Source organism: Hyaena hyaena, unplaced genomic scaffold (assembly GCF_003009895.1).
Source record: "Hyaena hyaena isolate Hyena2069 unplaced genomic scaffold, ASM300989v1 scaffold_721, whole genome shotgun sequence".
NCBI lineage: Eukaryota > Metazoa > Chordata > Mammalia > Carnivora > Hyaenidae > Hyaena > Hyaena hyaena.
In genome coordinates, this window is record NW_024081346.1 from 356,554 (window position 1) to 379,815 (window position 23,262).

General features: G+C 57.3%; 3 protein-coding genes across 6 annotated transcripts; 1 reads left to right on the forward strand and 2 right to left on the reverse strand.

Annotated features, from left to right (window-relative positions):
- Positions 1-772: 772 nt before the first annotated feature.
- Positions 773-11,508, reverse strand: KCNK6 (potassium two pore domain channel subfamily K member 6). Its single transcript, XM_039217740.1, has 3 exons — positions 11,187-11,508; positions 2,491-2,886; positions 773-2,396 (listed from the first exon to the last, which is right to left on the reverse strand). Exons 1-3 carry the CDS (start codon positions 11,506-11,508, stop codon positions 2,173-2,175), a joined length of 942 nt encoding a protein of 313 aa, XP_039073671.1. The 3' UTR covers positions 773-2,172.
- Positions 11,509-14,368: 2,860 nt separating this feature from the next.
- Positions 14,369-21,991, forward strand: YIF1B (Yip1 interacting factor homolog B, membrane trafficking protein). Of its 4 annotated transcripts, none has more exons than XM_039217761.1 (8): positions 14,369-14,458; positions 18,721-18,959; positions 19,043-19,147; positions 19,319-19,397; positions 19,531-19,588; positions 20,632-20,787; positions 20,870-20,963; positions 21,634-21,991. In XM_039217761.1, the coding sequence occupies exons 1-8, from the start codon at positions 14,416-14,418 to the stop codon at positions 21,787-21,789; spliced, it is 930 nt and encodes a 309-aa protein (XP_039073692.1). In that variant the 5' UTR covers positions 14,369-14,415; the 3' UTR covers positions 21,790-21,991. The 4 variants fall into 4 exon arrangements, with proteins under 4 accessions (XP_039073692.1, XP_039073691.1, XP_039073693.1 ...); XM_039217760.1 differs by having other exon boundaries at positions 14,371-14,467; XM_039217762.1 differs by lacking the exon at positions 14,369-14,458 and adding an exon at positions 14,519-14,607.
- An 81-nt stretch (positions 21,992-22,072) lies between these two features.
- CUNH19orf33 (chromosome unknown C19orf33 homolog) lies at positions 22,073-22,921 on the reverse strand. The gene is made up of 4 exons (XM_039217759.1): positions 22,839-22,921; positions 22,598-22,710; positions 22,375-22,449; positions 22,073-22,243 (listed from the first exon to the last, which is right to left on the reverse strand). Exons 1-4 carry the CDS (start codon positions 22,858-22,860, stop codon positions 22,133-22,135), a joined length of 321 nt encoding a protein of 106 aa, XP_039073690.1. The 5' UTR covers positions 22,861-22,921; the 3' UTR covers positions 22,073-22,132.
- Positions 22,922-23,262: the final 341 nt, after the last annotated feature.

A 23,262-nucleotide genomic window follows, 5' to 3' on the forward strand; every position in this document is an offset into this window, starting at 1 on the left:
TGGGTCATCTTCAGCCTCGAACTTCAGCCCCTGTTTGTTTCCATCCTGCCATCCGGACATCCCCCATGTTTCCAGCCTCAACCACGCCCTGAGACTCTGCCCAGAGGTGCCTGTGACCTTCTGATGCCTTCCTCTGGACGTTCCTTTAGCCCCTCCCGCCCACCATGTTCCAAACAAGCCTCCGTGTCTTCCCCGCAAACCGGTTCTCTTCTCCCAGGTTCCCATCTCCAGGGCAGGCGGCCATCCTGGGGCCTTTTCCTGTCCTTGTCCCTCCCAAGTCTGTAAGGTCTGCACGAGGCCTGTCCACTTGGCCTCCTGAGCATGACCTCACTGCCCCTCCTCCCTTTGCTCAGCCCTGCCCAGCCTCATCTCCAGCTCCGTCCCTGTCCCAGCCTCCCCCGTGCACCCGGCCTCGGTCTTCCCCCATCTGGTCTACCTCCACGCAGCAGCTAAAGCCCAAACCTAACCATAGCCCTCTGCTGCTCAGAATCCTTCCATGGCTCTCTAGTACCCTCACGGAAGAGGCCAAGTTCCCAAGCTGGCCATTTAAGGATACTTAAGATGCACCCGTGTCCACAGCTCCGCTCTCTTTCCCCGTCACCCCCTACTCCAGTCAAGTAAGCCAGTTGCCATCAGATGTCAGAGGCTGACATCTGACATGCTTTCCTACCTCTAGACGTACACGGTTCCTTCTGCCTGGAATGCCTCCACGTGCCCCTTCTTCCTGAACACTCTCAAGGTCCAGCCCAAACGCCCCATCCCTTCTGTAACTCCATGGGGCTTGGTAGAGGTAACCGCTGAGTAGACAGGCCTGTCGCGCCAAGTACTATGACTGATGTATCATCTTGGAAGGAGGCAGATCTGGGGGCAGGAGACAGAAAAGCATTCCCCTCGCAGCTCTGTGTCTAAGACAAGGGACCTCCACTCCCAGTGCCTCAGTTTCCTCATCTATGGAAAAGGATGATGAATTATGTCCCTCGTGTGTAAAGGACCCGGAACAGAACCTGGCCAAAGAAAGCGTCACGGAATAACGTGGCAACCTCTGTGAAATCATCTTCGGAGTAACTACGGTTATTATTGCCGTTTTACAGATGAGGAAAACTGAGAACCGCAGCGGTGAAGTGACCGCCCGAGGACCGCGCAGGGACACAGCTGAGTTGGGGTTTGAGCCCAAGCAGGCTGGAGCCCAGAGCACTCACGCAGTCCGTGCTTGGGAAGCGGGGACAGCTCTTCCAACGGGGTCTGGGCTCAGAGCAGTGCGTTCCGTGCCACTCGGATCCTGGCTGGGTCCTGTGTCAGCTCCCCGCCTGCCCGGCTGCTGAGGAGGGTTCTGAGGCGCAGGCCTACCCCACCCCCCACCCCGGGCTCGCCACGTGGATCTCGCTCCCAAGGGACACGAGATAAAACAAGGTCCCCCTTCTCCCCCGGCTGCTCCTCAGACTTCAGGGCTGAGTTACCCCTTCTTCTAGAAAGCTCTCCCTGACCCTGCGGGCTGCGTCCACAGGGCGGCGTCCCTGTGCTTCCTCCATCCACCTCAGCCCTGCCCGCTCTGCCTGAGCCTTCTCGAACGCGCTGCGGCCCCCCTGTCTCCCCCTCTGCAGTCCTGCCTGTTCTGGGCCATCACCGTGTGGGGACAGGTCTGTCTACCTCGCTGGACTGGGAACCCATGAGAGCAGGGCCCGGCGCCACCTCAACCACGACAGCGTCCCTAGCACTGCTCAGCCTGGGGACCGCTCAGAGGAGGGGGGTTGGGATGAGTGGATATATTGTGTCCATTTGACAGATGCACGTCCGAGCTCAGACAAGGGCAGCCACCTGCCCACAGTACAGTGACCAGTCAAGTGCCCGAAATGAGGTCTGAGCCCAGAGCCTGCTAGAACTGAGGGCGAGGCAGGTGGAGCCAGGAAAAGAATGAGACACGGGAGAGTGAGAGGGAAAGACAGAGATGGTGAGAGAAAGCCAGAGGGCCCAGGGTGGGGGGAGTGAGAGAAAGGACGGGGGGCGGGGGGGGGCGGAGAACAAGGCAATGGCGGTGAAACCTGGGACAGGGACGGGTAAAACATAGGACAGACAGCCGGTGGCAGTGTCGTGGACGGTCCCGTATAGCAGCTCCAGTCACCCGGGCCCCTCAGCGGCAGGCCAGGTCCATCCAGCCTCAGGGCGCGGCCCCAGCTACCTGGGGATGGAGGCGTAGTCGGCATGGGAGCCGGCAGCCAGCTGCTGGTGCGGTTCCGGCGGGGGGTTCACAATGCCCGCCTGATCGTCCTCATCCCCGCTGCGGCTGGCCGGACACGGACGGGGCAACAGTACGAGCTCCGTGAAGCCATGAAGGTCGGACACGTAGCGGAAAGTCTGCAGCACGAGCATCATGGCGACCAGGCCCAGGAAGAGGTAGGCTGCAGAGGCGGCGGAGGGAGAGTGGATGCACTCGGACCCTGCAGGACAAGGCGGCGCCCCCAGCCCTGGTCCCCGGCCAGCCACTCCACTCACCTGTGACCAGCACCTTGTAAAGGGCCCGGTGGGGCTGGCCGGGGGCCTCTCCGGGCACATAGTCACCCAGGCCGATGGTGGACAGGGAGATGAAGCAGAAGTAGAAGGCGTCCAGGAAGCTCCAGCCCTCCTCGAGGTGCGCAAAGATGGCAGCCGGCACCAGGAAGCAGGTGGTCACTACGACCCCCAGCAGGACCACCAGATGCCAGCAGGCCATCCTCCGGAGGTCCCAGCCCCAACGCACGGCCAGCTGGGAGAGGGGTGCATGGGTCAGAAGCAGCATCAGGCGCTGGGCCGAGGAGGTCAGCAGCAGCATGGTGGCCGGCACTCCCAGGAGGGCGAAGGCAATGGAGAAGGCCTTGCCGGCGTCGGTCAGCGGCGTCGTGTACCCGTAGCCTGCGGGAGCAAGGGGAAAGCCTTCCGTCCGCCCGCCACCTCCGTTCCGGAGTCTGCGGCCACCCTAAACCGACACTTGATTTCACCTTGGAAACTGCCCCCCAGTCTCTCATCTCAAGTGATGGCGATGAGGGAGACTAAAGCAGGCCGAGGGTCAAGTACAAGCTAGCAACCCCGCCCCTCCCCCAGGGGGGACATGCGCGATATTCCTTGGACACTCCGGGCTACCCCAAAACAGGAAAGGACAAAAACCAAAGGTTAAACGGCTAAGAGTCTCCACCAGTTTACTAGGAAAAGGCAATCCCATCAATAGCCTGAAGTCCAGAACTCCCTACCGTGTCTTAATGCTTTGCTAGAGGGAAAAACAACCTCAGCCTGACAATAGCTAGGCCTCCAGTGATCTGTTGAGTCCTTAGCACATGAAAGTCTCTTTGGAAACTTCCCTTTTGACTTGACCCTCCCCAAGTCCATGGTGTATAACCAGATATCCCAACCGCAGCTCTTCCTGCCCTGGAGCCTGTCCCTGTGCTTTAATAAAATCACCTTTTTGTACCAAAGGTGTCTTCAAGAATTCTTTTTTGGCCATCAGCTCCAACCGCGCCCCCCCCCCCCCTTGCAAACTAAAATTTCATCAGTGACACGTCCATCCCTCCACTGCTCAGGCCATGAGCCTGGGGTCCTTGACTAGCTCACATCCACTTTCCACCTGTCAGTGAATCTCAGATTTCATACAGATCCTGACCGTGCTCACTTCACCGCACCTCAGTCCCACGGCCCCACCCTGGGCCTGTCTAAAGTAGCAGCCCCCTCCCTGGTCTCGCTTCTCCCCCAGTCTTTGCCAGAAGTCTGTCCCCCTCCCCACTCCTGCCCCGCACCCCCCCTACCCCTGCCCCGCACACGCCAGAGGGACCCCGTGAACACCTGAGTAAGGTCATGATCTTCCCACACTTAGAGCCCCCTTGTGGCTCCAACCCACTCAAGTAAAAAGACATCATGACCCACAAAACCCCACACACTCTAACAGGGCAGTAGGCTCCCACCTCAGGGCCTTTGCACTGACTGTTCCTTCCCGCATGGAAAGCTGTTCCCCCAGGGCTGGTTCTCTCTTCCTCCTTCAGGTCTTTGCTCAAATGTCAGCTTTTCAGTGGGGACTTCCCTCCCTTACCGCCTTATTTGAATTGTTACACTTTCTTCCCAAACAGTTGTTTTTGGTTTGTGTTCACAGCACTTCAACCTATTTGCTTAGTGTCTGTCTCCCCACTAGGGTGCAGCTCTAGGAGGGCAGGGGCTTCTGTCTGTTTTGTTCCCCGCTACAGCTCGGGTGCCTGGCATGCAGTGGGCACTTGATCAACAGTCAAAATAATGAACGAAGGGTGCAGGCTCCAGTTTGGCTCAGAGCCTCAGTTTCTCTTTCTCTAAAATGGGCGCGCCAAGCCCCACTGGGCTCCCAGAGGACTGCGGGAACACAGGAAGGTTAGCGTGGGTGAGAACCACAGATAGAAAGATGGGGGCGCCTGGGTGGCTCAGTCAGTTGAGCCTCTGACTTCAGCTCAGGTCATGATCTCACGGTTCATGAGGTTCATGAGATCGAGCCCTGCGTCAGGTTCACAGAGCCTGCTTCAGATCCTCTGTCAGCATCTCTCTCTCCCCTTCCCTGCTGGTACTCTCTCTCTTTAAAATGAATAAACAAGGGCACATGGGTGGCTCAGTTGATTGAGCGTTTGACCTCAGCTCAGGTCACGATCTCACAGTCTGTGAGTTCAAGCCCCACATCGGCCTCTGTGCTGACTCTGCCCTTTCCCCACTTGTGCTCTCTCAAAAATAAACATTAAAAACATTTCTTAAAAAATGAACAAACATTTTTTTAAAAACTATTTTAGGGGCGCCTGGGTGGCTTAGTCGGTTAAGCGTCCGACTTTTGCTTAGGTCATGATCTCGCGGTTCGTGGTTCGAGCCCCGCGTCGGGCTCTGTGCTGACTGCCAGCTCAGAGCCTGGAGCCTATTTCGGTCTGTGACTCCCTCTCTCTCTGACCCTCCCCTGCTCACCCTGTCTCTCTCTCTCTCTCTCTCTCCTAGAAATAAATAAAACATTTAAAAAATAAATAAATAAAAATAAAAACTGTTTTAAAAAAACCCAGAAAGATGATTAAAGGGGCATTCAGGCGTTGGAGACACTGGCTCACTTTGTCAACGTATAATTTAAAATCTCTTTTTATTTTACAAAAAAATCAAACCAAAGAGTCAGAGATATGACTGGGGTGGTAAGGACCCTGGTTTATGTTGGCAGTAAAATGTCTTGCCCAAAAGACCACAGACTCAGTCCTGTGATCACTAAGAAAATGTGGAAACAATGCACTCAGGAGCAGGCATTCACCTGTGCCTGTTTTCCATACAAAAGGACCCCAGCTTTTGATATGCTCAAAAGAACTAAGGGGCTCCTGGGTGGCTCAGTGGGTTAAGCATCTGATTTTTGGTTTCAGCTCAAGTCTTGATCTCACAGTTCATGGGTTCAAGCCCTCCATCGGTCTCTGCACTGACAGTGTGGAGGCTATATCCCCCACATCTCTCTGGCCCTGCCCTACTCATGCACATGCAACCTCTCTCAAAAATAAACATTAAAAAAATTTCTTTTTAAATGAGCACATTCTGATGGGCGCCTGAGTGGCTCAGTCGGTTAAGCGTCCAACTTCGGCTCAGGTCATGATCTTGCAGTCTGTGGTTTCGAGCCCCGCTTCGGGCTCTGTGCTGACAGCTCAGAGCCTGAAGCCTGTTTCAGATTCTGTGTCTCCCTCTCTCTCTGCCGCTCCCCAGCTTGTGCTCTGTCTCAAAAAAAAAAAAAAAAAAAAAAGCACGTTCTGACCCATGCTACAACACAGATGAATCCTGAGGACGTTATGATAAGTTAAACAAGCTAGTCACAAAAAGACAAATACTGTAGGATTCCACTAATCGGAGGTACTTAAAGTAGGCAAATTCGTAGAAACAGAAAGTAGAATGGTGGTTGCCAGAGGCTGGGGAGAGCGGGGAACGGGAAGATAATTGTTTGACGGGTATAGTTTCAGTTTGTGTGTGCGTGTGTGTTTTTTAAGTAAGCCCAATGTGGGGCCTGAACTCATGACCCCAGGAACCAGAGTCGCATGCTCTGTGGACTGAGCCAGGCAGACATCCTATGGCTTCAGATTTGCAAGATGAAAAGCGTTCTGGAGATGAACAGTGGTGGTGTCCACGTAAAAACGGTTAAGAAGGTACATTTTGTTATGCATATTTTACCCCAATTTTTAAAAATTGGGGTAAAAAAAAGAATCCTCTGGGTTTTGCTGGACACACGGACACCTAGAATAAAGGCATTCCCCCCGTGCAGCTCGGCAGGACTCTGGAATAATTTCTGGTCAAGGAATTATACAGGAGAGAAGCAAGCAACTTCTAGAAAGTGTCCTCGAGCACCTGGGAGGCTCAGTCGGTTAAGTGTCCGACTCTTAATTTCAGCTCAGGTCATGATCCCATGGTGTGTGAGTTTGAGCCCTGCGTCGGGCTCTCCACTGACAGTGCAGACCCTACTTGGGATTCTCTCTTTCCTTCTCTGCCTCCCCCTCCCCTACTCTCTCTCTCTCACTCAAAATAAATAAATAAACTTAAAAAAAAAGTGGTCCTTAAAAGGAGGAGAATGCCTATCCCCTCTCTTCCTCCCTCCTGCTGTTGGCTGGAACATAGACATGAAGGCTGGGGTGGGGCAGCCATCTTGGACCATGAGGCGACCTTGTGAATGGAAACTTCACAGAGGCACACAAGGGTCCCTGATGCACCATGCCAATCTTAGACTGACAACCTTGAATGTGAGCAAGAAATAAACACTTGTCTATTTAAGCAACTGTTAAGTGAGGTTTATCCCTCACATATGGCTCCAACCTTCATTAATTACAAGGATTTGGATGGACAAACTCCAGCGGCCCAGCTGAAATGACAGGTTTGCTAATGACACATAAGCCTTATAAACAGAGACATCATGGAGTTAGCACAGAATGGAGGCTGTGAGCCTCGACTGACTCCCTCAAAGAGCAGAGTCCAAGTCAGTGCTTCGCCATTTATTCCGTGTGACCTTGGCCACGTAGTTTCTTCTCTCCGAGCCTCAGTTTGCTCCGAGTACGGCAAAATGGACTCAAAACAATTCCTTCCTCAAGCGCAGTTGCAATAATCCTGCAGGCTGGAACGGGGCATAGCACTTGGCAAGGGCACGGAAAGAGTTAGCATGGCTGTAACGCTCACTTCCTCTCTCCCGTTCCCAGTTCCCGGTTCCTGGTTCCTGGTTCCTGGTGGGCTGACTCTTCCACCGTCTCTCTGAAGGATGTCTGGTTTTCTACTTCTCTAAGATACATTCAGGCCTCCTGGCTTCACCAACAATGACAATGGCAATGATACCAAGGCTCAGTAAACCTCAGTTACTACAAGTCCAGGACTCCCTCCTTGACCAAACGTCAAAGTCAGGTTCCTCTGAGCTCTCTTCTTGACTAGGTCCGGTTTTAGCAGAGATCCTAAGCCAGTTTACTAAGACTTGCCCTCCCCTCTGTGTCACCTCTTGGTAATTTTTCTATCTGCTGACCCCTCCACTCTTGGCTCTAAATCGCTAGTTGTCTCTGCTATATTCAGAGTTGAGGTCAGTCGCACTCCCCTATTGTAATAAATTACCATATTTTTAAATGTTTATTTATTTTTGAGAGAGAGCAAATGGGGGAAGGGCGGGGTGGGGGGTACCCTTGAAGAAGGGTGATATGCATGTGTATTGTGGGAAAAAAAGTTTATTCTTTTTTAGTTTATCTATTTATTTATTTTATTTGAGAGAGAGAGAGAGAGAGCAAGCATGAGTAGGTTATTGGAGTGCCTGGGTGGCTCAGTCAGTTAAGTATTCAGCTCTTGATTTCGGCTCAGGTCATGATCTCATGGTTTGTGAGATCGAGTCCCATGTCGGGCTCTGCAAACCGTGAGATCATGACCTGAGCTGAAATCAAGAGCTGGATACTTAACTGACTGAGCCACCCAGGCACCCCAGTAACCTACCATTTTTAAGAAGTATCCGAATAAACTTTGTGGGGCACCTAGGTGGCTGAGTCAGGTAAGGTTAAGCATCTGCCTTCCCTTCACGTCATAATCTCTCAGTTCGTGAGTTCAAGTCCCCCTTTGGGCTCTCCACTGTCAGCGTGGAGCCCGCTTCAGATCCTCTGACCTCGCTCTCTCTGCCTCTCTCCTGCTCATGCTCTCTCTCTCTCTCAAATAAAATAAACAGATAAACTAAAAAAAAAAAAAAAAAAGAATAAACGTTTTTTCCCACAATACACACGCATATCACCCTTCTTCATGCAAGCCTATGAAGCCTAGCATGATGTATGGGTTCAAAGCATGGGGGCTCTGAGGCCTCAAGGCCTCGGTTCATATCTCCTCTCTACACCTTCCTAGCTGTGTGGTCTTGGGCAAATCGTCCCACCTCTCTGGGCTTCAGTTTCTTTTTTTTTTTTTTTAAACATTTATTTATTATTAACAGTGAGAGACAGAACATGAGCAGGGGAGGGGCAGAGAGAGAGGGAGACACAGAATCTGAAGCAGGCTCCAGGCTCTGAGCTGTCAGCTCAGAGGCGACATAGAGCTTGAACCCACAAACCGTGAGATCATGACCTGAGCCGAAGTCAGATGCTTAACCGACTGAGCCACCCAGGCGCCCCTCTGGGCTTCAGTTTCTACTGCTGAGAAAAACAGGGCCGCAAATGGCACCCGCCTCACAAGGCTGATGTACTGACCTAGTTAAAGCCCGTCTGTGCTAAGTCCTCTACGGGTTTCACTACTACTGAGAAGTGGGGAGTGTGAGGATCTCTATTTTAGAGATGAGGGAGGACACCGAGGCCCAGAGGAGCAGCAGCTGAGCGGGGAATCCGAACCCAGGATGTGCCTGCCTTGAGTTTGGCTTCTGCACCTGTCCTGCCTTGAAGCGACTTGTCAGAAGCTGCCAGGATCTGGGAGGAGGCAAAGGGAGACACTGATGTGCCCAGTGAGGCCCAGAAGCAGGTCAGGCAGGCCCAGCCAGCTTGGTGGGAGAGGCTGGAGAAGCATCCTTGGCCTTGCTGTCTGTGGTCTTGGTTTGCTGGTCCACACAATGGGCACCAAAGGTTAGGCCACCTGCTACTTCCAGCAGGAGGGGGAGTTAAGAGTCTGGGCCTGTCCCAGTCTACCCCCACCCACAATCCCCCACAGAGATGAAGAGGAAGTTTGGGGGCTAGATATGGGCAGTGGGAGGACCCGCAGAACCTGACAACAAAGGAATTTCCCAGGTCTGGGCACCGAAGTAAGAAGGGACTTTCAGGGTAGGGCTGGGGGGGCGGGGTGGGGGCGGGGCGGTGGTGTTCAGAGAAGGGGATCTGGGGAGTCCCAGTGTCCTGGTTTGGAATGGGTCCTGCTTTGGGGCTGCAATCCTGAGTCCTGAGGCCTCAGTTAAGAGTCTGGGGCTGAGAGGAAGGAGGTGACAGGCACCAGTGGTGGCATCTGTGGACCGCAAACGGGACGGGGAGGGGAGTCGTCAGGCAAGGGGGCTTCTGAGGCCGAGGACGCTTGAGGGCACCTCATGTGGGTAGGCAGTGCCAAGGGGATGACGGGAGGGGACAGGTGTCCCGGGGCCTGGCAGAGAGAGTGAAGGGGGGAAAGCAGGAATGGCCCTGAGTGGACACTGGGGAGGGTCCCAGGGTGCTGAGGTCCTGGGGCATCCTTTTTTTTTTTTTTTATTTCTAGGAGAGAGAGAGAGACAGCGTGAGCAGGGGAGGGTCAGAGAGAGAGGGAGTCACAGACTGAAACAGGCTCCGGGCTCTGAGCTGGCAGTCAGCACAGAGCCCGACGCAGGGCTCGAACCCACGAACCGCGAGATCCTGACCCAAGCGAAAGTCGGACGCTTAACCGACTAAGCCACCCAGGCGCCCCATGGGGCATCCTTGATAGAGGGGAGACTTTCAGGTCCGAAGCAGGCTGGGGTAGTGTTGGGGTGGAGACGGAGGTCCCATCTGTGGGTCTGGGGAAGCCCGGAGGGGGGGCCAGGTTCCCAGAAAACTCCCAACCTTAGGCAGTCCAGGGTGGGCAGGGGTAGCGGGTGCGGAGAGCCCAGTCCCTCAGCCGGCCTCCTGTGGAGCGGGGTGTGAAGAGGGCTTTGGCTCTCACAGACAGTGTGTGCAAAGGGCGCTGGGGTCCCTGGGAGAAGGTCCAGGTGGCTCTGGGGCTCTTACTGAGGGGTACAAGGGTCAAGAGAGTGCTGAGAGTCTCATCTAGGGGTTCTTGGGTCCAAAGAGGCTCCTATGGAGAATCTCTGGTTTGGAAAGTGCTGGAAGTTTTGCTGGAGCTGGTTTTGGGATTGGAGAGGTGGAAGTCCTGGCTGAGGGGCTTCTGGCTGGAAGCTCAGTGGTCCTTCCTGGAGCTGCTCTAGCTTCTCCACGACATATCCCTCTCGTGCATCCCCAGTGGGGAGCGGCTGAATTGGAAGTCCCAGGTTCGGAGGGAATGGGGGTGGCCCTTCTGGGAGGAAAACCTGCCTTGGAGGCTCCCAGTACAGGGGAGGTGTCAAAATGGAAGGGTCCGGTGTCTGCAGTCAGGGCTGCTCGCTGGGGAATATGAGGATGAGGGTGGCCCTTGGTTTGGAGGAGGATGGGGGGCCCTTGCTGGGGGGGTGGTCTAGGTCCAGAGGGCGGAAGTCACTGATCGGAGGCCCTGGTCCTTGTTGAGGGGTCTGTGCGGGCAGTAAAGTCTTTAGTGATGGCGCCCTGAGAGGGTGTGGGGATTCAGGGTCCTTGCTGGGGCACCAGGGTCAGGAGGAGACTGGGGTAGGATTTCCCAAGGGGCATCTCCAAAGGACATATCTGGAGACTCAGGAGATAGTGTTGGAGGGAATGGCGGTCTGGGCCCAGAGAGAAGGGCAGAGGTCCATGTGCGGGGAGGTCCCCGTCCAGAGGGGGAGAGGGGAGTCCTAGGCCCAGAGGGGGCTGGACGGACATGGATCTTCAAGGGGGTTCAGGCGGAGAAATGGGGTCCCTGGAAGGTACTCTGTGGGCGGTCCTAGTCCAGGAGGGAACTGGGACGGGGGAGGTTTCCTGCTTGGAGAAAGGGCCTGGACGGGGGCCTCCCGAGAGGCCCGGATTCCCAGGTGCGGGTCGTGGATCCCCGCTGGGGGGGCGGGGTTCCAGGGGATCCTAGCCCCAAGGGGGACTGCGACTGATCCGCTGGGATAAGAGTATTTCGTGATAACTCCCGGGTCCCCAGGTGGGGCGGCGCTCACGTACCCACGGTGGTGACCAGCGTGCTGGCGAAGAAGAGAGCGGAGGCAAAGTCCCAGGCGGGGTCGGAGTTGTTGGCGGGCCCCGAAGCGTTGGCGAGAGCGGCGCGCCCCAGCCGTCCGGCCGCCAGCACCCTCTCCACGAAGGCGTCCAGGGCGGGGGCGGCCACACACGGGCTGCGCCGCAGCAGCTCCTCGCGCAGCGTCTCCAGCTCGGCCCGGAGGCGAGCTTCATGCGGCCCCTCCAGCCGCGACACCAGCAGCGCGCCCAGCACCAGGTACCCGGCGTACGCCGCCAGGGCGCCCGCCAGGAGTGCGCCCCGCCGCATGGCGCCCGCCGCGACCCGCGCTCGCACGGCCCCCGCCGCCCCGCTGACGTGGCCCCCGCCCTCCCGGCCGCCGGGAGCCCAGCTTCAGTTCCGGCAGCGCTCGACGCGCGCCTGCTAGCGCCCCGAAGAGGAAGAGGGAAAAGGAGAGGGGCGGGGGTGGAGGGACGCCCCGCCTCCGGTAAACTGAGGCACGCCCCAGCGCCAGGTGTGAGGGCGGTGAGGGCGGAGAGGGAGGAGCAGCGCGTTCCCGGACTCAGGACTCCAACGGGACGGAAAGGGTAGGGGGTTCCTCCATTCCTTCCTTCTCTTCCGCCCAGGAGTCGCAGCTCCCTATGTTAGAGAAAATTCGAACTTTTTCCTCTCGCAGACCGAGAAGTTGCTCCCGGACTCGTCGGGGGCTCTCGCGCCAGGCGGCACACGCCGTGCACTGCATCCAGGCGCGTGGTTGCCGGGACAAGACGACAAAGTGAAATCCAGTCCTTGCTCCATTCGCCACGTCGTGCGCTGTGGCGCGGGGTTGCGTCCACCCGGAGCGGACGCCTGTGCAATGAGGGACACCACAGAGGCAGGCGTCGTCTGTGAGCTCATGGCCAGAGGGGGTGCCTTAGCTCAAATATTTGCTCAGCGCCGACTTTGTGCCTGGCCCTTTGGTGAATGATGCTGGGAACACAGCAGTGACCAAGACAGTTCCGGACCTTGTCCTCAAGTTCTAGACGTTGCCCTCAGGGGGCTCCCAGACCCTGTTGTCGCTTCAACGGAGCGACAGCCCAGAGGGTCAGGGGTCTGATGAGGGAAGCACAGGCAGAGTGACCCGAGCTGGGATGCGCCAAGCCTAAAGGGCTGTGGAGCCCACAGGAACCCAGAAGAGGTAACTGGTCCAGTTTGGGGAGGTCAAGAAAACTACCTGAGGAAGGGGATATCTGAGCTGAGACATTAAAGGTAACTAGGAAAAAAAAAAGTGAGGGGCACCTGGGTGGCTCACTCAATCGGGCATCCAACTCTTTTTTTTTTTTTTAATTTTTATGGTTTATTTATTTTTGAGACAGAGAGAGAGAGAGAGAGAGAGAGAGCGCGCGCATGAGTGGGGGAGGGGCAGAGAGAGAGGGAGACACAGAATCTGAAACAGGCTCCAGGCTCTGAGCTGTCAGCACAGAGCCCGATGTGGGGCTCGAACCCACGAACGGTGAGATCTGACCTGAGCCGAAGTCCGACGCTTAACCGACTGAGCCACCCAGGCGCCCCGATTGGGTATCTAACTCTTGATGTCAGCTCAGGTCTTGATCTCAGGGTTGTGTGTTTGAGTCCCACGTTGGGCTCTATGCTGGGTGTGGAGCCTACAAAAAAAAAAGGGGGGGGTGGGGGGTGAATACGAGTGAGCCCCCGTTCTGGTAGAACCAGAATCACACCTCTGTTTAAGGGGAATTTTTCCTTCCCTGTTCCCTGTTCTTCACATCCCCCTGCAGCTGTAACTCAGCACTCCCCCTAAAGGCCTATGGAGGGCTGCCAGGAATCCCCACCACACCGGAACGGCAGAGGAGTGGGGCTTAGGGCCCAGCTCAGACACACCCTAGCTGGCTCTATTTATGAAACTGTGGCAGTTCTAGGGGCAGAGCCCGACTTGAGGCTGACAACCAACAGGAAGAGACGCCTGATAATAAAACCAGTAACTGTAGCTGCCAGTGATCAAAGGCTTACAATACGGCAGGCCCTGTGGACGCAGGAGGCTTGAATCGAATCCTCAACCTCTCCTGTATTATTCCCATGAAACAGATGAGAATATTTAGGCTTAAAAATGGACTAGTCACAAAACTGGTTGAGGCCAACAGGAAGCCAAAACACTTGCGTATTAATAAATTACTATTACAAAATAGTCACGGAAGAACTTAGAAGAGAAGGGAGAGCTGAAGGTGAAGACGCGGTAGTAGAGCCCGAGGGATAGATGCTAAGCCGGAGGTGCAGAAGGGGAATGGGGGAGCCTCACTCATGTAAAAAGGACCGCGACTGAGCCAGGACTCAATAACTGAGAGACCAGGAACAGTCCTCAAGTTTCCTAGAAAAGATCTCAGAGGAGGAAAGGGAAAGCCACAGTGACACGGACACTTGCTGACAGCCTTCCGGAGTGCTATCACTACCCAGAAGTCACTTCTACCATTATTTTTGCCTGAGATAAGTGGAGGAGACGGAGAGACAGAGAAGGGGGAGAGATAGAGGGAGACTGAGGGACAGAGAGAGATTAAGGAAACAACTTTTAAGGCTCCTCACTTGGCAGGTGTGTGCTGTGTGTTGCTGGAGGTTGCAGAGCGTTTTTGGCAGACAGGGGAAGCCGGGTCGCAACGCAAGAGCATTTTTATGACTCTCTGGGAAAATGTTTAAAGATATCTCGAAAGAAAGACACCTGGTTCCTCCTACCTGACATATTAGGTGTCCTTTTCTCACTCTGTGTATTCACTTTAATACCTAAGGTCGGCCAAAATTGTACAACAGTTAGAGTCTGCACAACTCCGCTTAGGCCCTCGAGAACACAAATGGATCTCTTCTGCTCTACACCCTTCCCTGGCTCCCTAGTGCTCTCCGCGATCCAAATTGAGCGTCCGTCTACATAGAGAACTCCATTTCCCATAGGTCTCCTCTCCCGATACCTGCATTTCCCGTCATGCGCAAGACCGCCTATGGCTCCGCCCACCCGCCCCTCTAGGTGCTGACTCTCGCCTTACACCACCGGCCTCTGCTCCCCGCCTCTTGCCCGCTGCCAACTGGTCCAGGCCTCCGCGAGGGGCGTGGCCTCGGTTCGATCATTATGCCTATTGGTTGTCGTGTCGTCGGTGGGGCGTGGCTACGGGAGCCGGGCGGGCACATTTCGAACCGCGGCTAGGGCGGCGGCAGCGGCAGCGGCTGCGGCGGTGAAGGATGCACCCGGCAGGCTTGGCGGCGGCGGGGACGCCCCGGCAGCGTAAGTGGCGTACGTGGCCGGTGTAGGAGATCGGGCGGGCTGCAGGGGCGTGGCGGGGCCGCCGCGGCAGTTGGCGAGGTCGCTGCAGGTCGGAGGTCACGGGGTCAGGGATCCCGAGCTTCAGGGCGTGCACAGCGCTGAGATGCCAGGTCCGTGTAGGGGGCGCTTTGGGGTCGATTCGTCTTTTCTTTGGGAAATTCCTTTGGAAGGAAACAACTTTGGGCGGGATGTTGTGTGGTGTGCAGGAAAAGACGACTTTCATTCATTTGCAGTTAGCGAGCCGCTTTCTCCCCACCCTTCTGTGGCCACCGGCTGTCGCCCACGCTCCGTAGGACAGCGTTCAAGCCCTTCGTGAGCTCAGAGGGCCATGTTTACCTCTCACATTAGATTTGAACCTGTATATTTTGGACTGTTCGCCCCCTCTTCCCGTTTCTCTTAATTTGTATCTCTCGTTAAGTTCCTTTTCATCTCCGTGAGTGTGCGTACATCTCATTTATTCGTTCAGCATGTCCTGTCTCACCTCCCGCCCCCCTCCCCTTGTGCCAGGCCCCGTGCTGGGATTTGGGTACCTGGTGGTAACTAGCATAGCATTAGTCTTTGTTAACTTAAAACTCAGTTTGGTGGTGAGGCAGACACTAAACTCGGAACAAACAAGTCAGCAAAAAAACCGGGGGAGTAGGGGCGCCTGGGTGGCTCAGTCGGTTAAGCGTCCGACTTCGGCTCAGGTCATGATCTCGCGGTTCGTGGGTTCGGGCCCCGCGTCGGGCTCTGTGCTGACAGCCAGCTCAGAGCCTGGAGCCTGTTTTGGATTGTGTCTCCCTCTCTCTCCGACCCTTCCCTGCTCACACTCTCTCTATCAGAAATAAATAAATAAATAAATAAATAAATAAATAAATAAATAAATAAAAAAGACAACCTGGGGAGTAGTTAGGGCTGTAAAGAGAATAATCCAGCATGTGAGGGGGGTTCTGAGGCACCATGTTCTCATTCTTTCTTCAACCACGAATAAGGTGCCTGGCTGGCCCTGTGGTGGGTGTTGCTGGGGCTGCAGCAGTGCCCAGACAGCCCTGGTTCCTGTCCGCATGCAGCCACCAGCACAGAGCAGAAGACAGCCCCCTTTTAGAGCGATGGTGACCTGATGGGGGAGGCACAGGTCCGCGCGGGGGATGGAGGGGTTGTGGTAGCCCAGATTAGGCGTGTCAGTGATGCTTCCTGAAAGAGGTATGTTTTATGATGAGGAATTCGCCCGGAGAAGGGGATTAAGGGTGAGAGGGAAAAGCATTGGAAGCTTGTGCCGAGTAAACAAGTGGATAAATGTATATATAGTTAGCAAATGTGGTAAGTGCTCAGACAGGAAAAAAGAACCACTGGATATTATGAGAACAAGGTGGGGCTGGTGCTTTGGACTAAGGAGTGAGGAAGCTCTCTGAGGAGGAAACGATTGAGCTGAGGCCTGAGTGCTCTATTGGCAGGTGTGAATCATGGGCAGATGTTCCAAACTGATGGCCCTGCATGTTCAAAGGCCCGAGTGGGCTAGGAGCTTGGCAGAGTCAGGGCCCAAGGGGCCAGTGTGACGGGGCGCTGTGAGTCCCAGGAGAGGCAGCGTAGCAAACGAGGGGGGTTGGCGCGGCTGGGTCATGCACGCACGTGGATTTTAGTCTCAGCACAGTGGGGACTGATCTTAGGCGGAGGACATGACATATTCTCTTTTGCATTTAAAAAGCTCTGGCTGCTAACAGGAGAGAAGGTTGGTGTGGCAAGAATGGGCAGGGGGACCTCTAAGTCAGGCTCAAGATGACAAGGTCTGAAAGGGGGGGAGAAACACTGAGACGCAGTGGGTGAGAACTAGCGACTAGTTGGTTGGATGTCAGAAAGAAGGGGAGCCAGGGGCTTGGACCCTGAGGGGAGGCCCCAGGGGCAGCCGGAGGGCATTGTCAGGAACTGGCCACACCTAGATATGGAGCCAGGAGAGAAGTGGCGGCTGGAGACCGAGCCCAGGGCCCAAGGCGCACGTGGCTGGGTGAGACGGCTCTAGGTGAGAGGCAAAGCCAGAAGGGTGGAAAAATCGCCCACATGTCGCAGAGAGAGCTGAAGAGAAGTCCTGGCTGGAGAGGGACCCACATCCGGGGACCTTTGGCTCCGCAGAGGCAGGAGTTTTTGTCTTTTTAATCAAGTTTTCTAAGTTTATTTATTTATTTTGAGAGACAGAGCGAATGGGGGAGGGGTAGAGAGAGAGAATCCCTAGCAGGCTCTGCACTGTCAGCACAGAGCCCAGAGCGGCCCCGTCCCATGAACCGTGAGATCATGACCTGAGCCCAAACCAAGAGTCAGATGCTTAACCGACTGAGCTTATCCAGGTGCCCCGGGGTTTTTTGTCTTTTTGATCATTGCTATATCCACCATGCCTGCAGCAGAGCCTAAGACATAGGGGTGCTCAGGAGGTGTTTGTGGGGCTCAGGGAAGAGAAGGAGGTAGGTACGGTGTTTGGGACGGTGGCATCAAATGCTGCGGAGGGCTTGAGTTGAATGACAGCGGCTAATGGTCTTGGCCCGGCAGTACAGAGGGGTGTTCAGGAGGCTGCGGGGGGTGGGGGCACAACCCCAAATATCGAGGGGCTGGGGAGTGACAGGGAGGGAGGAAGGGCTTGCACCAAAGCTGTCAGAAGCGGGAGAGGGGAAAGGAGAGTGGACCTTGGGGATCAGGGGCCGGGCCAGTGCGGCATGCCTTGGGAAGGTGCACACCTGGGTCTTTTCAGGCTACAGATGACTGAGAGGAAGAGGTGAGGGACTAGTCATGGATGACAGGTGGCCAGAATTGACACTTTCTATGTGCCAGGCCAGGGGCTGAGGAGTCTGTGCGTGTCACTGGCCTTAGGCCATTAACTGTGTTCTTCAGAAGAGAAAACTGAGGTGCAAAGTCAGGAAGCAGATTATTTGATTCCTCTCCCCCATCCCACGTAACCCTCATACACGTTCCCTGTGCCCACAAGGGCGCCTGGCACACAGGCGGAGCTCTGTGTCTGCTGTGGTGGCATTGCTTGTGGGTGAGGAGCAGGGACCCCGGAGGCAGAGTGCTGGGTTCAAATCCATCGTCTCCATATTCCGTCTTTACCCTGCCCCACCTGAGCCCACCTCCAGCCAGCCCCGTCCCTCCCTCCCTCTGGAATCTGGCCAGAAGGAGCCCCTCCCCCTCCCCACCACTGTCCAACCCCTCCATCCAACTTCCTCCCTCTTCCTGGCCCCCACCCCAGTCTCTTCCCCACAGGAAGCCAGAGGGACCTTTTCCAGACCTGAAACCTGGCTCTGCTTCATACTGTCTGAGTGACTTTGGCCAAGGGCCAGAGCCTCTCCGGGGCTCGCTTTTCCTGTCTGTGAAATGCGGACGGTGGTAGCACTGGCACAAGTGGGGCTGCCGTGAGGATTACACGAGTTCAGCCACCGCGCCGGGCACACGGCCTGGTAGGCACCGAGTGCTGGGGCACGATTCAGTTGTCCTAGCGATCAGGCCCTCCCGGGCTACGCTCCTGCCCTGCCGCTCACTCAGCGTGGCCCTTGGCACAAGTCGTTTCCCCCGTCTGGGCCTCGGTTACCACGTCTGTGGCGTGGGGCTAGCCGCTTACTCCCTTCTCCGGGTTTTGTCAGGCACCTGCGCTAGCCCTGGTTCATCCGTGACCGAGACGAAGCTCCGCCCCTTGGAGGGGTGCATTTTAGTGGGGAGGCAGCGAACAAAATACAACAGCTAGTATGCCAGCTGGCGCTGAGTTCTGGATATAAGCGAAGCAGGGAAGGGGGGTGGGCAGCGGGGGATGCCCCCGCGGGGGCGACATGCGGTTGTAGACAAGATGGTCGGTTTTCGGGAAGGCACCCCAGAGCCGAGACCCGGCGGAGGGGAGGGCCATGGGGGAAGGGCAAGCATCCAAGCGGAGGAACAGCCGGTGCAGAGGCCGCAAGGTGGGAGCACGCCCCGTGTTCTCGGTGAGCACTGAGGCCCGTGTAGCCATGTGGCCGGAGCGAACAAGTGGAGGAGGGCACGAAGGGAGACACAGAGAGACCTTGTTTGTACAGGATTCTGTGCACAGTGGGTGCAGTACACAGTAGCTCTCAGCGTATCGCCACTATTACTTGGACGGATGGGTGATGAGCAGACAAACCCTGCCTGCACTTGACCAGGTGGCCCATCTGACACCAAAAGCAGCGCCTCGCCGCCGCGAGAGGAGAGCACCTGCAGCACGAGTGAGGCTCCCCACCCCTCTTCCCCTGCAGCGTCGAAGCGGAGGATCCCCGTGTCCCAGCCGGGCATGGCTGACCCCCACCAGCTTTTCGATGACACAAGTTCTGCCCAGAGTCGCAGCTATGGGGCCCAACGGGCGCCCGGCAGCCTGGGCTACCCGGCAGCCTCCGCGTCGCCCCAGGAGGCCTTCCTGGCCGATCCTGTGTCCAACATGGCCATGGCCTATGGGAGCAGCCTGGCTGCACAGGGCAAGGAGCTGGTGGATAAGAATGTGAGTTCTGGGCTAGGGGGGTGGCAGGGGGCAGCGGGGGCCGTGAGGCCAGGGCCTCAGGCTTGGGCTCTGCCTGCCCCCAGATTGACCGCTTCATCCCCGTCACCAAGCTCAAGTATTACTTTGCCGTGGACACCATGTACGTGGGCAAGAAGCTAGGCCTGCTCTTCTTCCCCTACCTGCACCAGGTCAGCGCTGCCTCCGCCGAGGGGAACGCAAGGAGGGTGGACCTCTGGGTAGAGGTGGGGGGGGGTGTGGGGGAGGAACGGGGTGGGTAGGTTTGCCCAAAGGAGGGTCTGGAAGCAGTGTGGCAGGAGCCCAGCTCTGGGGGTCCTGCTGTTCCCCCACTGTCCCCACAGGACTGGGAAGTGCAGTACCAGCAGGACACACCAGTGGCCCCCCGCTTTGACGTCAACGCTCCTGACCTCTACATTCCAGGTTTCACCCTCCCCGGCACTGCCCGGCACCCTCCTCCCTTTGGGGGGGCATGTCCAGGGCAGAGGTTTAGGTGCCCAGTGGCCCAGGATGGTCCGTCTTCCTCTGACCCGTGTCTGTGTGTCTGCTCCCACAGCTATGGCTTTCATCACCTATGTGTTGGTGGCTGGCCTGGCGCTGGGGACCCAGGATAGGTAAGGGAGGCCTGGAGTAGGCAGAGCGGGGTGAGGGTTGGGGGGCCGAGGGGCAGTCAGGAAGGTGTCTTAGATCTCCTCTCTCAGGACAGCCCCGCCGCGCTCCCAGTTGGCCCGGTGCAAAGCCCTCGGTGTCCCCTGAGCGTCACCTTGCCCTCTTCGCTCGCTTTCCACCCACGTGCCGCCCCTCACCACACCTGTAGCAGGTGACTCTAACTCCATCCTCCTCCTTAGCCTCCACCACCAGATTGCGTTTGTCCTCACTGCCTCCTAACCAGCTTGCCCTGCCCACGCCCCTCTGCACCGACTCCAGCCGAAGCCAAGAAGGTCTTGTTGGGATGTGGGCCTGGCCATGTCCCACCCTGCTCAGAAGCTGCCCGCAGCTCTCCCGTCCCCAGATCGAGCCCGGGCCCCTTAGCCCGGCATGCCACTGCCTCCACGCAGCCTCGCTCTGCCCCTCCTCGTCCTGCTGCGCCGCCCCGGGCCTCTTTCCATCGTCGGAGGGCCTGGTGCTGCCTTCCAGAGCCCCGCGCAGGAGTATGGTCGTCACCTGCGGAGCACCTGCTCACTCGCGATGTCTCCACTCTGATGTCATGTACTCAGGGAAGCCTTCCCACCTCCCAGCCTGGGTCAAGCCCCCACCTCTTGCTCATAGGCCCCAGTTCGTTTCTTCCGTGGCATCGAAAATGATTGTCATTAGAATCCATTAATTGCTGACGCGCTGGGGATATGGCAGAGACCATGGTCCTTCTGCCCCAGTCAGCTCCTTGCCCTTCAGGCCTTAGCTTGGGGGTCCTCTCCTCTGCGAAGCCCTCTCTGATACCTTCTCCCAGCTGGGTCCGGCACCCCCACCCCCCCTGCCCTGTGCTTCCCTCCTCCCAGCCCTCACTGCTCTGGGCCGTCCCTGAGGACAGGTCCGCCTTCCCTGGAATGAGATTTCCAGGAGGGCAGGGTCCAGGGCCATCTTGGTCCCTGCCGTCCGCAGGTGGACACTCTGGGAGGGTGGGAGCCGGTCAGCGAGTGAGGGAGCCTGGTGCCCGCAGGTTCTCCCCGGACCTCCTGGGGCTGCAGGCGAGCTCCGCGCTGGCCTGGCTGACGCTGGAGGTGCTGGCCATCCTGCTCAGCCTCTACCTGGTCACTGTCAACACCGACCTCACCACTATCGATCTGGTGGCCTTCTTGGGCTACAAATATGTTGGGTAAGTACCCCCTCCCTCTTACCCCCTGCCAGCCCCGGCCCTGAGCCCTCGCCCTCAGACCAGCCTTCCCCTCTCCTCCCAGGATGATCGGCGGGGTCCTTATGGGCCTGCTCTTTGGGAAGATCGGCTACTACCTGGTGCTGGGCTGGTGCTGCGTGTCTATCTTTGTGTTCATGGTGAGCTGGGGCTGAGGGGAGGAGGAGGCTTGAGGGCACAGCCCTCAGAGTTGGGGTCCCCTGGAGGCATCCACGCAGAGGATGTCAGGTGGGGAGTTGAGACAAGAGGCACACTGTTGCACTGAAGTGGCTACCCCAGCCTGGGGGCCAGGGGGGCTTCCTGGAAGAGGGGGTGTCCAAGCTGGGGTCTGAAGGAAGAGAAGGAGCCAGCTGGGCTCTTAAAGTGGGTTCTTGCCTTCCTCCCTCCACACTCCACACTCCTTACGCTGGCTTTCCTGCCAGCATTTCTGTAAGGACGAAAAAGTTTCAGTACCCCTGGAAGTAACCTCTCTGGGTCCCAGACAAATCACTTCCCCTCTTTAAACTCGTTTCCCTTGTGCTCGCTTCGGCAGCACATATACTAAACTCGTTTCCCCTTTTGTAAAAAGGGGAATAATTGCACCTTAGGGTACTGGGAGGATGGAGTGTGAGCATATGTGAGGAAATGTGTCACATTTCCTCACAAGGTTTGGGTAGGAGCAAGTCCTCACCGTCTGTTTGGAGGTTTGGGGGGAGACCCAGCCTCCCCACGAGCAGAGCCGTCCCTGTGGAGGAAGGGAGGCAGGGCTCGGAAGTACACCCAGGGGCCCCGCGTGGCCGAGGGCTCAGGGCGAACCCCCTCCCGCCCCAGATCCGGACGCTGCGCCTGAAGATCCTGGCGGAGGCCGCGGCGGAGGGGGTTCCGGTGCGCGGGGCCAGGAACCAGCTGCGCATGTACCTGACCATGGCCGTGGCGGCGGCGCAGCCCCTGCTCATGTACTGGCTCACCTTCCACCTGGTGCGGTGAGGGCGGCCGGCCCGCTCCGCCCGCTGCTGCTCTGCTCCAGGCCGCCACGGCCGCCTCTCCTCTGCCCGCCTCTCCTCTGCCCGCCGCCCCCCTCCCGAGACCCCGCCCCTCCCCTCGCAGAGGTGCTGAGATCTCCAGCTGCACAGGCCGCCCCGCGGTGCGGCCGCTGTTCAGGAAACAATAAACCGTGATGGGCACGGCGTGGGCGGCATCTCCTTGGCGGCACGGCTGCCCGGCGGGGGGGGGGGGGGGCGGGCGGAGCCGGGACATCACTGCACCTCGCTACCGGAAGGCGGCCTTCGGGCCGAGAAAAGGTTTAATGAGACCCCTCCGCCCAGGCCGGTCAGTGAGGAGCCTCCTTCTTTGCCTTGTCTTTCTTCTCCTTCTTCTTCACCTTGGGCTTCTTGACCTTGCCCGCTGTATTCTTGTGCTTGTCCGAGGCGGCAGCATGAGGCTGTGGGGCCGAGGGCGGTGGGGATGGAAGAGGAGAGAGCCGGTTCCGTCGGTGAAAGCCCAGGATACGGCCGGGACTCTCCTCTCACCTGGAGTGCCGGCACCCGCCTGGGAGCCAGGGAAGGCTCTTACCTTTGCTTCCGTGTCCGAGTCGCCAGAGCTGCTGCTGCTGCTGGAGTCTGAGGAGCTGCCGTGACCGTGGCCATGCTAGTTGGAGGCGGGACGGTGAGGCCAGGGTCCCTTACCCAGGCTCTGCCCCCAGGTTGGAAGCCCAGCCTCTGGCAGGACCCTGGGTTCAAAGGCAACCGCCCACCTTCATACCGGGAGGACTGTGCCTGGTCTCGAGGTGACTTACCTTGGCTTTATCAGCTGCCCTGGCCTCTGCCTGGCCCTGAACTTTGGGGGTGCTGTGTTTGTGGTCTCCCGCCTGGGCTGCCCCCTGTGGCTTCTTGGAGGTGGAGTCCAGAGCTGTGGAGAGAGACGCCGGATGGGCTGGTGCAGGTGTAGGGGATGCCTCCTTGGAAGAGGTTTCTGGGTTTTAATCTGCCTCCCCCCATCCCCCAGCCCCTTAAATTCCCCACCTCCCAGGAGCGCACCTGCATTCAGGTCGAACTCCATGGTGGTGAGAGAAGGTATGTGGGGAAGGCCGGGAGGGCAGAGGGAAGGGTGTGGGGAGGAGCATGGGAACTGCCCGCCCGAGGACTTTTGAGGAGCTCCACCCAGCCTTGTTCAGAATCCTTAGCCTTGACTCACAGCCCTTCCCCAGCACCACCCAACTTTTTCTCTGTGGGGAATGGAGATTTGCTCAGTTACTTGTATTTCCACCCATGAGACTTGGCAAGTGAGGGGAGACCACGTGGATAGGTTTGGGGCCGGAGTGTATGGGTGGCTGTAGACTTCTGGGAAGGGGGCCAGAGCTGTCATCTGGTTCCCCCAAAAAGGGTCAGATGCCTGCTTTTGAAGAAACGGGAGGGAGGGTGCATCCCCATGCCCTATGTCCCGTCATAATGCTCATACTCA

Bases quoted from the DNA above. Each gene is read 5' to 3' on its own strand.
- KCNK6 (XM_039217740.1), bottom strand. From the start codon at position 11,508: ATGCGGCGGGGCGCACTCCTGGCGGGCGCCCTGGCGGCGTACGCCGGG. The intron at 2,887-11,186 runs GTACGTGAGCGC...TTGCTCCCGCAG, and splicing joins CACGCTGGTCACCACCGTGG to GCTACGGGTACACGACGCCG. The intron at 2,397-2,490 runs GTGAGTGGAGTG...CCGCCTCTGCAG, and splicing joins TTACAAGGTGCTGGTCACAG to CCTACCTCTTCCTGGGCCTG.
- YIF1B (XM_039217760.1), top strand. From the start codon at position 14,416: ATGCACCCGGCAGGCTTGGCGGCGGCGGGGACGCCCCGGCAGCGTAAG. The intron at 19,589-20,631 runs GTAAGGGAGGCC...TGGTGCCCGCAG, and splicing joins GCGCTGGGGACCCAGGATAG to GTTCTCCCCGGACCTCCTGG. The intron at 20,788-20,869 runs GTAAGTACCCCC...CTCTCCTCCCAG, and splicing joins TTGGGCTACAAATATGTTGG to GATGATCGGCGGGGTCCTTA.
- CUNH19orf33 (XM_039217759.1), bottom strand. From the start codon at position 22,860: ATGGAGTTCGACCTGAATGCAG. The intron at 22,450-22,597 runs GTAAGTCACCTC...GCCTCCAACTAG, and splicing joins GGGCAGCTGATAAAGCCAAG to CATGGCCACGGTCACGGCAG. The intron at 22,244-22,374 runs GTAAGAGCCTTC...TCGGCCCCACAG, and splicing joins ACTCGGACACGGAAGCAAAG to CCTCATGCTGCCGCCTCGGA.